Source organism: Panulirus ornatus, chromosome 1 (assembly GCF_036320965.1).
Source record: "Panulirus ornatus isolate Po-2019 chromosome 1, ASM3632096v1, whole genome shotgun sequence".
NCBI classification, from domain to species: Eukaryota; Metazoa; Arthropoda; class Malacostraca; order Decapoda; family Palinuridae; genus Panulirus; species Panulirus ornatus.
In genome coordinates this window covers 90,261,830-90,277,849 of record NC_092224.1, presented here as the reverse complement: position 1 = coordinate 90,277,849, position 16,020 = coordinate 90,261,830, and the positions used below count along the sequence as shown (strand labels likewise).

Genomic DNA, 16,020 nt, shown 5'->3' with positions numbered 1-16,020 from the left:
TTGTACTCCTTCCTTGCCAACAATGCCATACACAGCAAGTTCATTTCCTGTTTCTTACCTATCCACCTCCCACCTTTAGCATACCACACATTTCTCTTACACATATAAACAGTACTTCCCTGAACAACTATTCCTCACCCATTCCCCAAATTTCATTTAATTTCACCTTTTCCTATTATTTACACATTCTTGATATTTCTTTTCACAAGCCTCTTTTCTAAGCTCACTCATTTTCATAACCTTCTTCCCACCCATGCCATTTTTCTTTTGCACATAAAGCCTGTACAAACCTTCACCCTCACCTCCACCAGGTAAGTATTAGACATCCCACCAGTTGCCCTTCTCAACACATTCATGTCTCCCTTTTGCATGCATGTCAGTTAGTACATAATCCAGTGGTGCCCTCTTTCCTTCTCTTCCCTTCACCCATGTATATTTATGCATGACCCTATTTTCAGACTAGGTATTCCCGTCACCAGTCCTTCTCAGCACACGACTCAACAAGCTCTTCATTTTTATTCACATTGTACCCTCAACTGTCACATTACCCATTTTTGCATTCAATCACCAATACTTGATTCCTTGCATCACAACTGCTGACACACTCATTAAGTTCCTTTCAAAACACATGCTTTTCTTCTTTAGCCCTATCATCTCAAGTTGCAGAAGCACTTATAATCACCCACCCCTCATTATCTGCTTTCATTTTTACCCACATCAAGCTAGGGCTTACCATTTTTCACTCTTTTGCACATTACCACAACTCGTTTAGCAGCACTGCTACCCTTAAGCTCTTTCCTTCACACTAACCCCTAACTTTACCCTTAAGACATTGTCAAACATTTCTTCCCCTTTCCCTTTTGAGCTTGTTTTGCTCAGAACTAGAATGTCCAGGTTTCTCTCTTCATACATATTGCCTATCTCTCCCTGCTCATCATGGGTACATTCACACAAATTCACACACCCCAGTCTGAGCCTTTGAGGAGGATGAGCACTCCTTGCTTGACTCCTCTTCCAGCTCTCCCTCCCTTCCCACTCCTGCCCCCCTACTATCACATATTGCAATACAAAGGGATTGTGAAAAGTATTCTTTCTCCCATATCCATAGGGATCCAACCCCCTTTAGTTGCCTTCTACAAGATGCAGGAAATATGTGGGAAGTATTTGTTTGTATTTTTTTTTATTACAGATTACATATTTGAAATGGATGTATATGTATATTCACATATCTCTTCCTGAAAAACATACATATGATGTAAATTTCTCATTATTGATTATCTATGCAGAATGTATGTGTATAATTAACTTATTCTTTCTAAACTACAACCCTCAGGATGAAAAATATGTGTTCAAGGACTGGGTGAAGTTGGAGAACTGCAATGTACAGAATACATTCACTGGGGCACATGGAGTTAGTACTAAGAGTAAGCAGAATTCTTTTCATCTGGTAGTTAATGGTAACAAGAAAGCCTATACCATTTTTGCCAAGGACAGTGATGCAAAAGAGAAGTGGATGAAGAACATAAGTGAAGCAATGTAAGTTTTAATTGGGTATTTTTTTTTTATTTTTCTAAAATGTAGAAAAAAAATCAGTGAGCTATGCCATAGAGTTTCTTGGTAGTGCAGTAGGATGGCATAGGCAAAGCATCATGCATGCAGTGGAGTATTGGCACAATTCAGAATTCTTCTATTAATACCTCTGTGGCACCCAGACTCCACTCCTCAAACTATTATTTCTGTAATGAATATGTAAAGGTTTCCCAATTCTTTATGTAGGTACCCTAAGAATAACCCAGAAGTTGTAACATCTAGATGAGTATTGTCTAGATGCATTGGACAAGAAATATTACAGCAGATAGGGCTTGTGTGACTGTTGTACAAAGTGAGGGGTTACAGGGAAGGAGTCTTGATGGTGGAGGTGAACTTTATCCTTCAAGAATAGGAAGTCAGCACATAACATGGTATGTCTCCCCTCAGACCTATAGCTTAGGTGTAACATGGTATGTGTCCCCTCATACCTATAGCTTAGGTGTGACTCATCTCAGTTAGTCAGCTGGTTGCTCTGTTTTGTCGGATAACCCCCTTGTTAGTAATTGCCTTCTTTCCTTTGTGGAGAGCAGCTTTACTTAGATTAATCATCCTGGGATGAGGAAGTATTAAGCATGTTTATTAGATTACTGTGTCATAGATATAGTCTTGCTGGTTATTATATATTAATTTTGGGTAGAGAGAATATGACTAATTTCTGCTTTAGCTCACCTGGTTCCTGTTTGGGATTGTGTCCCCTCAGACCTATATCTTAGGTGTGACTCACCTCAGTTAGTCAGCTGGTCGCTCTGTTCTGTTGGATAACCACCTTGTTAGCAATTAGCTTCTTTCTTTTGTGGTGAATAGCTTTACTTAGATTAATCATCCTGGGATGAGGAAGTATTAAGCATGTTTATTAGATTACTGTGTTATAGATATAGTCTTGCTGGTTATTATGTATTCATTTTGGGGAGAGAGAATGTGACTAATTTCTGCTTTAGCTCACTTGGTTCCTGTTTGGGTAATGACCCTATGTATGTGTTTGGTTTATGGTGCTTAAGGTGCTTTTTTATGAACTGGGATTTATCCACTCCTTTATTTTCTGGCAGGAAATGCAGAAAGATCCTCCTCTTTTCCTAAAATGGTATACTGATGTAGAGAAAGTTACAGTTTGAATAGCTCATGTAGATGACAAAGCTAAAGAATACTGTATACCTAGATATAATTAGATTCACTCATTTATCAGTTACACTTTTGTATGGCCATTAACCCTCTGTAGCGTATTTTATGTGAAATCTGGTATTGTGAGCAATTCCCTTTCTTTCTTTGATTGTATGCAGTGCTGCAAATCTATTGAAGCCATGTAGCTAATATTGACATGATTAGCAAGTATGTGAAAAAGAATTGCCACTGTTATGTTTAATGCTTGCAAAAAAGGAGGTATGATAGAAGTAATAAAATATACTGCCATAATCGGTCTTGACCCTTAAATTCCTCCAGACATAGGTCTGTGCAAGCTGAGCAGCTCCTCTAGATGTAGATCTTCACTTCAAATTTCATGACTATTTAAAGGCTACCTGCCAGCCTGGATGGTTGCCGATCTGGTTTTGCACAATGAAATGTCCCCACAGTCATTCACCCTCAGCCATGCCAAAGGACACACATTCCTGCATACTTTTTTGGAAGGAAATTGAGCAGCTTTGCTGGATTTAGGGAACCAGGCAGAAGATGAGCCTGAATGACTTGACAATGATGATCTGCCCCCATATTATATGGAGACTGATTTCATGGACACTGACTCCCAGCATTGCAAGTGACCAAGATAAGGCAGCAGAAGATGTTTCTAGGATAGTTGCTCCAGTGTTGCCAGTGGTAATGCTAGAACTAAAGCTTTTTTTTTTATTCATTATTATGATGTTATTTGTATTATTAATTACCTTTCTGCCTCTGGAAAGTGAGTTTATGGGCACCAACTCATCTAGTACTGGAAGTGACCAAAATGCAGCACCAGAAGGTGTTCCTAGCATAGGCCAGAATAACCAATGATTGTTGTTCCTTTTTTTATTGTTTTGTCATTATTTTTATTATTATTTACTTCTGTTTGTGGAAAGTGATTGTATGGATACTGACTTTCCCACCTTGAAAGTGATCAATATGAAGCAGCAGAAGGTGTTTCCTGCACAAGTGTAGCTAGTGTTGCCAACGGTCTTTCATTGTTCTGGTTTTTTTTTTTTTTTTTTTTTTTTCATACTATATGCCATTTCCCGCGTTAGCAAGGTAGCATTAAGAACAGAGAACTGGGCCTTAGAGGGAATATCCTTACCTGACCCCCTTCTCTGTTCCTTCTTTTGGAAAATTAAAAAAAACAAGAGAGGGGAGGATTTCCAGCCACCCGCTCCCTCCCCTTTTAGTTGCCTTCTACGACACGCATTGTTCTGGTATTTGTTTTATTATTCACCTCTCTGAGTATTATAATAGACATCTTAGTTTGATTTTTTCTACAAGCACATACAAATCTCATAGACACAAGTCCACAAGATACTGTAGATGTATGTGATATTCCTCTGTGCCTGATTCCTTGCTTTGAGATTCATACTCTGATGATGTATTCCAGTACAGTTAAAAAACCTGTATATAATGACATAATATACACATCTTTTTTTTTTTATTATTATACTTAATCACTGTTTCCTGCATCAGCAAGGTAGCTTCAGGAAGCAGACGAAAAATGGCTCATCCACTCGTATACACATATATATACATAAGCACCCACATACGCAGACATTACATACATACACATGTACATATTCATATTTGCTTGCCTTTATCCATTCCTGTCACCACCTTGCCCCACAGGAAAACAGCAATGCCCACACATGCCCATATACATATCTATACATTTCAACATATACATATACAGACGTATATATACATACACGTGTACATATTCATACTTGCTACCTTCATCCATTCCCATTGCAACCCGGCCACACATGAAATAGCACCCCCTCCCCCAGCAAGCGCGCAAGGTAGCACTAGGAAAAGACAACAAAGGTCACATTTGTTCCCACTCAGTCTCTAGCTGTCATGTATAATGCCCCGAAACCACAGTCTCTAGCTGTCATGTATAATGCCCCGAAACCACAGCTCCCTTTCCACATCCATGCCCCACAAAACTTTCCACAGTTTATCCTAGACACTTCACATGCCCTGGTTCAATCCATTGACAACATGTCCAATTCACTCTATTCCTTGCACGCCTCTCACCCTTCTATATGTTCAGACCCTAATCACTCAAAATCTTTTTCACTCCATCCTTCAACCTCCAATTTGGTCTCCCACATCTCCTCGCTCCCTCTACCTCTGACACATATATCTTCTTTGTCAATCTTTCCTCACTCATTCTCTCTATGTGACCAAACCATTTCAATACACCCACTTCTGCTCTCTCAACCATACTCTATTTATTACCACACATCTCTCTTACCCTTTCATTACTTACTCAATCAAACCACCTCACACATTTCATTTCCAATACATCCACCCTCCTCTGAACAACCCTATTTATAGCCCATGCATCGCAACCATATAACATTGTTGGAACCACTATTCCTTCAAACATACCCATTTTTGCCCTCCGAGATAATGTTCTTGCCTTCCATACATTCTTCAACACTCCCAGAACCTTCGCCCCCTCCCCCACCCTGTGACTCACTACCGCTTCCATGGTTCCATCCGCTGCTAAATCCATTCCCAGATATCTAAAACACTTCACTTCCTCTAGTTTTTCTCCATTCAAACTTACCTCCCAATTGACTTGCCCCTCAACCCTACTGAGCCAATTAACCTTGCTCTTATTCACATTTATTCTCAGCTTTCTTCTTTCACACACTTTACCAAACTCAGTCACCAACCTCTGCAGTTTCTCACCCGAATCAGCCACCAGTGCTGTATCATCAGCAAACATTTGACTCACTTCCCAAGCTCTCTCATCCACAACAGACTGCATACTTGCTCCCCTCTCCAAAACTCTTGCATTCACTTCCCTAACCACCCCATCCTTAAACAAATTAAACAACTATGGAGACATCGTGCCCCCCTGCCGCAAACCGACATTCAATGGGAACCAGTCGCTTTCCTCTCTTCCTCCTCATACACATGCCTTACATCCCCGATAAAACCTTTTCACTGCCTCCAGCAACTTACCTCCCATACCATATACTCTTAATACTTTCCACAAAGCATCTCTATCAATCCTATCATATGCCCTCTCCAGATCCATAAATGATACATACAAATCCATTTGCTTTTCTAAGTATTTCTCACATACATTCTTCAAAGCAAACACCTGATTCACACATCCTCTACTGCTTCTGAAACCACACTGCTCTTCCCCAATCTTATGCTCTGTACATGCCTTCACCCTCTCAATCAATACCCTCCCATATGATTTCCCAGGAATACTCAACAAACTTTTACCTCTAATGTGAACACTCACTTTTATCCCCTTTGCCTTTATACAGTGGCACTATGCATGCATTCCACCAAACCTCAGGTACTTCACCATGAACCATACATGCATTGAACATTCTTACCAACCAATCAAGAACACAGTCACCCCCTTTTTTTTTATTAAATTCCACTGCATTACCAACCAAACCTGCCACCTTGCTGGCTTTCATCTTCCGCAAGGCTTTCACTACCTCTTCTCTGTTTACCAAACCATTCTCCCTGACCCTCTAACTTCGCATACCACCTCAACCAAAACACCCTATATCTGCCACTATTATCAAACACATTCAACATACCTTCAAAATACTCACTCCATCTCCTTCTCACATCGCCACTACTTGTTTTTACCTCCCCATTAGCCCCTTTCACTGATGTTCCCATTTGTTCTCTCATCTTATGCACGTTAATTACCTCCTTCCAAAACATCTTTTTATCCTCCCTCAAATTTAAAGATACTCTTTCACCCCAACTCTCATTTGCCCTCTTTTTCACCTCTTGCACCTTTCTTTCACTCTGCTGCTTTCTTTTATACATCTCCCAGTTATTTCCACTACTTCCCTGCAAAGATTGTCCAAATGCCTCTCTTCCCTTTCACTAACAATCTTACTTCTTCATCCCACCTCTCACTACCCTTTCTAATCTGCCCACCTAACACCTTTCTCATGCGACAAGCATCTATTGCGCAAGCCATCACTGCTTCCCTAAATACATCCCATTCCTCCCCCACTCCCCTTACTTCATTTACTCTTACGTTTTGCTATTCTGTACCCAATCTCTCCTGGTACTTCCTCACACAAGTCTCCTTTCCAAGCTCACTTACTCTCACCACTTTCTTCACTCCAACATTCTCTCTCCTTTTCTGAAAACCTCTACAAATCTTCACCTTTGCCTTCACAAGGTGATGATCAGACATCCCTCCAGCTGTCCCTCTCAGCATATTGACATCTGAAAGTCCCTCTTTCACATGCCTGTCATTTAACACGTAATCCAATAACGCTCTCTGGCCATCTCTCCTACTTTCATACGTATACTTATGTATATCTCTCTTGTTAAACCAGGTATTCCCAATCACCAGCCCTTTTTCAGCACACAAATCTACAAGCTCTTCACCATTTCCATTTACAACACTGAAAACCCTATGTACACCAATTATACCCTCAACTGCCACATACTCACCTTTGCATTCAAATCACCCATCTCTATAACCCGGTCTTGTGCATCAAAGCTGCTAACATGCTCACTCAGCTGCTCCCAGGACACTTGCCTCTCATGGTCTTTCTTCTTATGACCAGTGTATAGGCACCAATCATCACCCATCTCTCTTCATCCACTTTCACTTTTACCCATATCAATCTAACATTTACTTTCTTACACGCTATCACATACTCCCACAACTCCTGCTTCAGGAGTAGTGCTACTCCTTCCTTTGCTCTTGGCCTCTCACCAACCCCTGACTTTACTCCCAAGACATTCCCAAACCACTCTTCCCCTTTACCCTTAAGCTTCGTTTCACTCAGACCCAAAACATGTGTTCAACTAGGAAGAGAGGATTGTGAATGGTTTTAAGTGTTGGCCTGTGGCAGGGATGTATACATCACCATGGTTGTTTACTTTTTCTGTGGATGGGGTATGAGGGAGGTAAATGTGAAATTCTTGGAGAGAAGGATGAATATGCAGTCCGTGAAGGCTAAGAGTGCATGGGAAGTGAGTCAGTTGTTGTTTGGTGATGTTACAGCACTGATGGTAGATTTGTGTGAAAAACTGCCTAAGTTGTTGACTGAGTTTGGAAGAGTGAATGAAAGCAAGGTTCTTAGGTTTAGCATGGTTGAAGATCAGTTGGGGTGTGAGTTTCATTGGAGAAAAACTGGAGGAAGTGAAGTGTTTTAGATTCATGGGAATGGACATGGCAGCGAGAGGAACAATGGAAGTGGAAGTGAGTCATAGGATGGATGAGGGGGCAAAGGTTCAGGGAGTGCTGAAGAATGTGTGGAAAGAATAATTGTCATCTGTGAGGGCAAAATTGTTTATGTTTGAAGGTGTAACAGTCCCAACAATATTTTATGGTTGCAAGGCATGGGCTGTAGATAAGGCTGGGTGAATGAGGATGGATGTGTTGGGAAAGGAGTAAGAGAGTGAGAGAGAGGTGTGGTATTACAAAGAGTAAGGTTGAATGATCAGGAGAGGGTGTGTTGAAATGGTTTGGACATATGAAGAGAATGAGTGAGGGAAAGTTGACAAAGATGATACATGTGTCTGAAGTGTAGGGAACAAGGAGAAAGGGGAGACTTAATTTAAGGTGGAAGGATGGAGTGAAAAAGATTTTGCACAATCAGGGCCTGAACGTGCAGGAGGGTGAAAGGTGTGCATGGGATAGTGAATAGGAACATTGTAGTGGGGTAAACCATGGAAAAGTCTATGGGGCCTGGTTGTGAATAGGGAGCTGTGGTTTCAGTGCATTACACCTGGCAACTAAAGAATGGATGTGAGTGGATATGGCATTTCTTCACCTGTTCCAGTACTACCTCACTAATGTGGGAAACAGCTCTCAAACATGATAAAAAAGAAAGATAGAGTTCCCTGTGAAATTAGATGTTTAACCTCATTATAATCTGTTAAACAGTTTGTCTCAGAATAAGACTTGCCATTTCATTCATTTCAACAATTGAAAATGTACTCAGGAGAAACAGTTAGTTAATTTGTACATCACTGTAGTTTGTTGATCAATAACATCCCTATTTTTCCCTTGTCTTGAGAGCTGTAATGGGAATTTTTTTCTTGCCCATACATGCTTCTCTTACAATTGGTTAGCTTGGGAAAGGGTGGAGAGCTTTTGTGCCCATTGTATATAGTATAATAGGACAGCCAGAGACTGAGTGTGAATGAATGTGGCCTATGCTGTCTTTTCCTAGCACTACCTCATGCGCACGCGGGGGGAGGGGGGGTGCTATTTCATGTGTGGTGGGGTGGCGGCAGGAATGGATGAATGCAGCATGTATGAATTTGTACATGTGTATGTATGTATCTGTCTGTGTATGTATATGTATGTATACATTGAAATGTATAGGTATGTATATGTGTGTGTATGGCCGTTTATGTATATACATGTGTGTGTGGGTGGATTGGGCCATTCTTTCATCTGTTTCCTTGCGCTACCCCGCTAAAGCGGGAGACATCAATAGCGAATTGATGATTATTTTGCATACATACAACCTGTATGGAATGTAGTGATACATTCTAAAAATCCTATCCTGAGATTTTATTATTGCACCAATATTTACTAATAGAGAGAAACATCAGGGAGAAAGATAAAATCAAAATAATCAGCTCAATACAGACCATCACTGCACTCAAGACAATTACCATTTCTTTATTGTAATGATGATTGCTGTTTTAAAGTCCAAGAAAAATTTATGCAAATCTTAGTTCACCATGAATTTGGTGTATAACCAAGTTGGAAGTATTATGGTGCACTGCCAGTGACTCACTGAGAACTAGAGGGATCAATCAATGTACTTTGGTGAATGTTCAATAGGTACTGTACCCGTTCAGGGATTTCAGGCAGGTTAGGAGAGGAGTTGCTCGATTAGCAGAATTGCAGGAGTTGAATATGACTAGAACTTTTACAGATAATTCTGAACCTTCAAGAAGCCAGTCTCACAAATTTTGCTGAAAAATAGATGCAAAATTAATTTAAGCAGATATTTTATTCTTAATTTCAGTAAAATCAAGCCCCCTTACTCCATATACCTGTGTATGGCCAGAGTTCTTCTCTTGGCTATATGGCATGCCCGAAATTTTAAGGTGGGTATACGCTGTATGGCTGCGTATTCCCCCAATTACAGCACTGACTTTATGTTTTCCTTTTAAGCATTTGGATTTGTATGTGCTCATTTAGGCTTATATGATAGATTCTTAGACTGTCAAACTAATGTAGTGGGTGAAAAGGCCTTTTATATTTCAAGAATATTTTTCTGTTGCTTCATCAAAATTTTATTTAGCTTTGAGCTCATGATTTGGTCCTCCAAAAGATTTACATAAGTTTTGTTCTTAGTAAAGAAATCTGGGTATCTTTTTTTGTGCTAAATATATTAACTTTTTATTGCTCTTTCAGTGATTACTTGAACCCTCATGAGAATCAAGCATCTGGCCATGCTTTCTCCATCACCACATTTAGCAAGTCAAACACTAGATGTAATGTATGTGAGAAATTACTCAAGGGAACCATTTTTCAGGTAAGAGAATATTTTTGAATTTTTGTAAATCCTTTTTTTCAGACTTGAATGTTACAGGGTTTTCCAAATGATACAGGTTTACCAAACAAATGTTTTTAATTTTGCATTACACATGACAACTAGAGAATGGATGAAGGCAAGCAAGGATGAATATGTGCATGTGTATATATGTATATGTGTATATTTATATGTATTTGTCTGTGTATGTGGATGTATATGTGTATATGTTTATATATATGTGTATGTGCATGTATATATGTATGTGTGTATATAAGTGGATGGGTCTTTTTGTATATAAGTAGATGGGTCTTTCTTCGTCTGTTTCCTGACACTACCTTGCTAACCTGGGAAATGGCGAACTTGTATAATGATAATGATACAAGCTGAGTATTCCTAGGAAATTATATGGGAGGGTATTGACTGAGAGGGTGAAGGCATGTACAGAGCATCAGATTGAGAAAGAGCAGTGTGGTTTCAGAAGTGGTAGAGGATGTGTGGATCAGGTGTTTGCTTTGAAGAATGTATATGAGAAATACTTAGAAAAGCAAATGGATCTGTATGTAGCATTTATGGAGCTGGAGAAGGCACATGATAGAGTTGATAGAGATGCTCTGTGGAAGGTATTAAGAATATATGGTGTGGGAGGCAAGTTCTTAGAAGCAGTGAAAAGTTTTTATCGAGGATGTAAGGCATGTGTACATGTCGGAAGAGAGGAAAGTGATTGGTTCTCAGTGAATGTTGGTTTGCGGCAGGGGTGCATGATGTCTCCATGGTTGTTTAATTTGTTTATGGATGGGGTTGTTAGGGAGGTGAATGCAAGAGTTTTGGAAAGAGGGGCAAGTATGAAGTCTGTTGTGGATGAGAGAGCTTGGGAAGTGAGTCAGTTGTTGTTCGCTGATGATACAGCACTGGTGGCTGATTCGAGTGAGAAACTGCAGAAGCTGGTGACTGAGTTTGGTAAAGTGTGTGAATGAAGAAAGCTGAAAGTGAATGTGAATAAGAGCAAGGTTGTTAGGTACAGTAGGGTTAAGGGACAAGTCAGTTGGGAGGTAAGTTTGATTGGAGAAAAACTGGAGGAAGTGAAGTGTTTTAGATATCTGGGAGTGGATTTGGCAGCAGATGGAACCATGGAAGTTGAAGTGAATCATAGGGTGGGGGAGGGGGCGAAAGTTCTGGGAGCTGTCAGTGGATTGAACCAGGGCATGTGAAGCATCTGGGGGAAATCATGGAAAGTTCTGTGGGGCCTGGATGTGGAAAGGGAGCTGTGGTTTTGATGGAATGTACATGACTGCTAGAGACTGAGTGTGAACAAATGTGGCCTTTGTTGTCTTTTCCTAGCACTACTTCGCACACATGTAGGGGGAGGGGGTTGTTATTTCATGTGTGGCGGGGTGGCGACGGGAATGAATAAGGGCAGACTATGAATTATGTACATGTGTATATATGTATATGCCTGTGTGTATATATATATGTATACGTTGAGATGTATAGGTATGTATATGTGCGTGTGTGGACGTGTATGTATATACATGGTTGGGTTGGGCCATTCTTTCGTCTGTTTCCTTGTGCTACCTCGCTAACGTGGGAGACAGCGACAAAGTATGATAAATAAAATAAATAAAAACTAATAATCATAATGATGTTTATTTATTTATCATTTTATTATACTTTGTCGCTGTCTCCCGCATTAGCGAGGTAGCACAAGTCATGTATAATACACCGAAACCACAGCTCCCTTTCCACATCCAGGCCCCACAAAACTTTCCATGGTTTACCCCAGACGCTTCACATGCCCGAGTTCAATTCATTGACAGCTCATCGACTCCGGTATACCACATCGTTCCAATTCATTCTTTTCCTTGCATGCCTTTCACCCTCCTGCATGCTCAGGCCTCAATGCTCAAAATCTTTTTCACTCCATCCTTCCACCTCCAATTTGGTATCCCACTTCTCCTCGTTCCCTTTACCTCTGACACATATATCCTTTTTTGTCAGTCTTTCCTCACTCATTCTCTCCATGTGACCAAACCATTTCAAAACACTCTCTTTTGCTCTCTCAACCAGACTCTTTTTATTACCACACATCTCTCTTACCCTTTCATTACTCACTTGATCGCACCACTGCACACCACATATTGTCCTCAAATATCTCATTTCCAACACATCCACCCTCCTCTGCACAACCCTATCTATAGCCCACGCCTCACATCCATATAACATTGTTGGAACAACTATTCCTTCAGACATACCCATTTTTGCTTTCTGAGATAATGTTCTCGCCTTCCACACATTTTCAACACTCCCAGAACTTTTGCCCCTACCCCACCCTGTGACTCACTTCTGCTTCCATGGTTCCATCCACTGTCAAATCCACTCCCAGATATCTAAAACAATTCACTTCCTCCAGTTTTTCTCCATTCAAGCTAACCTCCCATTTGACATGTCCCTCACCCCTACTGTACCTAATAACCTTGCTCTTATTCACATTTACTCTCAGCTTTCTTCTTTCACAACACTTTACTAAACTCAGTCACGAGCTTCTGCAGTCTCTCACCCGAGTCAGCCATCAGCACTGTATCATACAACACTTTACTAAACTCAGTCACGAGCTTCTGCAGTCTCTCACCCGAGTCAGCCACCAGCACTGTATCATCAGCGAACAACAATTGACTCACTTCCCAAGCCCTCTCATCCACAACAGACTGCATGCTTGCCCCTCTCTCCAAAACTCCTGCATTCACCTCCCTAACAACCCCATCCATAAACAAATTAAACAACCATGGAGACATCACACACCCCTGCCACAGACCAACATTCACTGAGGACCAATCACTTTCCTCTCTTCCTACTCGCACACATGCCTTACATCCTTGATAAAAGCTTTTCACTGCTTCTAACAACTTGCCTCTCACACCATATACTCTTAATACCTTCCACAGAGCATCTCTATCAACTTTATCATATATGCCTTCTCCAGATCCATAAATGCTACATACAATTCCATTTGTTTTTCCATTTCTCACATACATTCTTCAAAGCAAACACTTGATCCACACATCCTCTACCAATTCTGGAACCACACTGCTCATCCCCAATCTGATGCTCTGTACATGCCATCACCCTCTCAATCAATACCCTCCCATATAACTTCCAAGGAATACTCAACAAACTTATACCTCTGTAATTTGAACGCTCACTTTTATCCCCTTTGCCTTTGTACAGTGGCATTATGCATGCATTCCACCAATCCTCAGGTACTTCACCATGAGTCATACATACATCGAATATCCTCACCAACCAGTCAACAACACAGTCACCCCCTTTTTTAATGAATTCAACTGCAATACCATCCAAACCCGCTGCCTTGCCGGCTTTCAACTTCTGCAAAGCTTTCACTACCTCTTCTCTGTTTACCAAATCATTCTCCATGACCCTCTCACTTCGCACACCACCTCGACCAAAACACCCTATATCTGCCACTATCATCAAACACATTCAACATACCTTCAAAATACTCACTCCATCTCCTTCTCACATCACCACTACTTGTTTTTACCTCCCCATTAACCCCCTTCACCAATTTTCTCATTTGTTGTCTTAATAATAATAATGATAATTCCCCATATGTTGTAGAAGGTGACTGAAGGGGGCTGGAGTGGGGTTGGTTTAGAATGTTTTAGGATTGACATAATTTTGGCAAGTTTCCAGGTGTTAGAGATTTTGTTGTTTATACTGGAATAGTTAAAGATATCTGTAAGCGCTTTCATTGCAAATGGGCCATAGTGTTTTAGGTGAAAATTTGATGTGATTTTAGGGCCTGCTGTAGAAGAGTTCTTGAAGGGTTTATTTGCATTGCTTATATCAGTAGGAATGAAAGATGGGTTGGCAGCAGTTCTGGATTGATTTTGTGTAGGTTTTCAATGACTTTCCTGTTTAGGTTTGTGGTTGGTTTGTGGCTGATATATATGAAATATTGATGGATACCGAAAGAGGTCTTACAACAACAAAATCCCTGTGTATACCCTTGCTGATGGTCAAAAGAATATCAGCAAAATTCATACAAAATTTTGGTCTGCCTCACAGTTGCAAAAAAGATAAAAGTTCTGGTTCTTATCACTTGCCATATGCAGTGAGAAAAAAGATTACCTTATTCAATATTTTGTGCTAATTTTTAAAGATAGGCACTTCATTTTTTCTTTTTAGCAGCAAGCAAGCATCTGGTTGGGGACCTTTTTTACACCAGTTTTAGTATGAGGCATGGCACATCTTTTTGTCATCCTGTATCAGATATGCCCTTTTCCCACTGTGGTACAAGGTTCTCAGCAGTTTCTATACCTTTACATTTTGAGGACTAAAAAGCAATATAAGTATAAACGTATTCTGAGGAATCATTCATTGTGTTCAGTTGGCCATTACTTACAAGCAACTACTGTATTAACTTAAGTATGAAATATATGTATGAAAAGAATTTTGCATTAGCAGAATAAGTGCAACTTGTATAAATTAGATATCTATAGAATAGATGCTCATTGTAAGTCATTAGAACCATGAGAAAAGAAACTGTATTACATCTTAGTTGCTGAGGGTTTTCCCTTTTTCAATAACAAACTTTATCTCAAGAGGAAGTTACGTCACCTCTGTATCTAGTTTGTACACTCCAGGTGAGGTTTATACGTCAGATATGACCATGCTTTAGAGGTGCAAGTTGTCTGCTGTTCATAAGTGCTCTTGATTTAATGTTCACGCTGTTGATATCAATCAGGCTGCATTTGATGTTTTATGTTATTCCTTTATTAAGTTAATGTTGTTATTATCTGTGATTTTGGACTTTAAAAAAGTATATAAATGAAGAAAAATAGTGCCTCAAAAGTCCCAGCTCAAATGTTGTCAGCAAACTTTTCCTCTGCGTTCAGTATCATTATTAGAGCAAGATATATCTGTAGTGTGCTGTGTTCAGTATCGTTATTAGAGCAAGATATATCTGTAGTGTGCTCTCAGTTCACCATTCCAAATTGTTCTGTAATTCACTAGCAGCAGCTGATCATTTTTACCAGAATACAAAAGAGTTTTAGAATAGTGAAAAATGTTAGCTACTTTATTGTGCTTTCTCCAAGTTCACTGTAAGAGTCAACAGACTAAAGGAAGCTAGAAAAGATAGAATGGAGGATTTAGAGTTGAGAAAGAAAAAGCTTTTCGATGGAGATAGTAGCCTGTATGAAGAATTAAGTGGTGAATGGAAAAAGAGGTTGTCAGATTATCAGTTTTTGGTAAATAAAGAAAAGCCAAAGACACAGAGGAAGTTGATCACTGATGTGGTTGATAAATTCAGTGAAAAGATTAAAAGATACAGCAGAAATGAGCCATCTGATTGCAGCAGAAGACATGAACTTGTATGTTTATAATTGAAGTATTTACATATATGTAAGTTTATAGAGGTACTTTGATTAATGCTGCTTTATTTCCTGTCATTTTTTTTTTCTAAGCAAACAAAAATGAAAAAGTTGTCTTTCAAGCAGTTCAAAAGTCCCACTTGAAAACAGCCATTACATATTTTCTTCATTTCTCCGAGCTGCACATATGCTGATCACGACTCAGTATATCAGTCTCTCTCTGTGCCAGTTTTGAAAGCTCTCCTAATGATTTTGTTAGTAGCACTATGGTAACCATTTATTTCTCTCTGATTACTTTTGTAAACCTAGTTTACCCATACTATCTGTAAAAATGGCCTGCAGGTGATAGTGTTGGTTGT

At 39.9% G+C, this 16,020-nt stretch overlaps 1 protein-coding gene across 3 annotated transcripts in view; it reads left to right on the top strand.

Annotated features, from left to right (window-relative positions):
* The window catches only part of Vav (Vav guanine nucleotide exchange factor), a 139,642-nt gene that overhangs the window by 94,957 nt on the left and 28,665 nt on the right, over positions 1-16,020 (top strand). For all 3 annotated transcript variants that reach the window (XM_071665652.1, XM_071665661.1, XM_071665644.1), the window contains 2 exons: positions 1,334-1,536; positions 10,151-10,271. In XM_071665652.1, the coding sequence (XP_071521753.1) occupies positions 1,334-1,536; positions 10,151-10,271 (324 nt within the window). The remainder of the gene's footprint in view (positions 1-1,333; positions 1,537-10,150; positions 10,272-16,020) is intronic.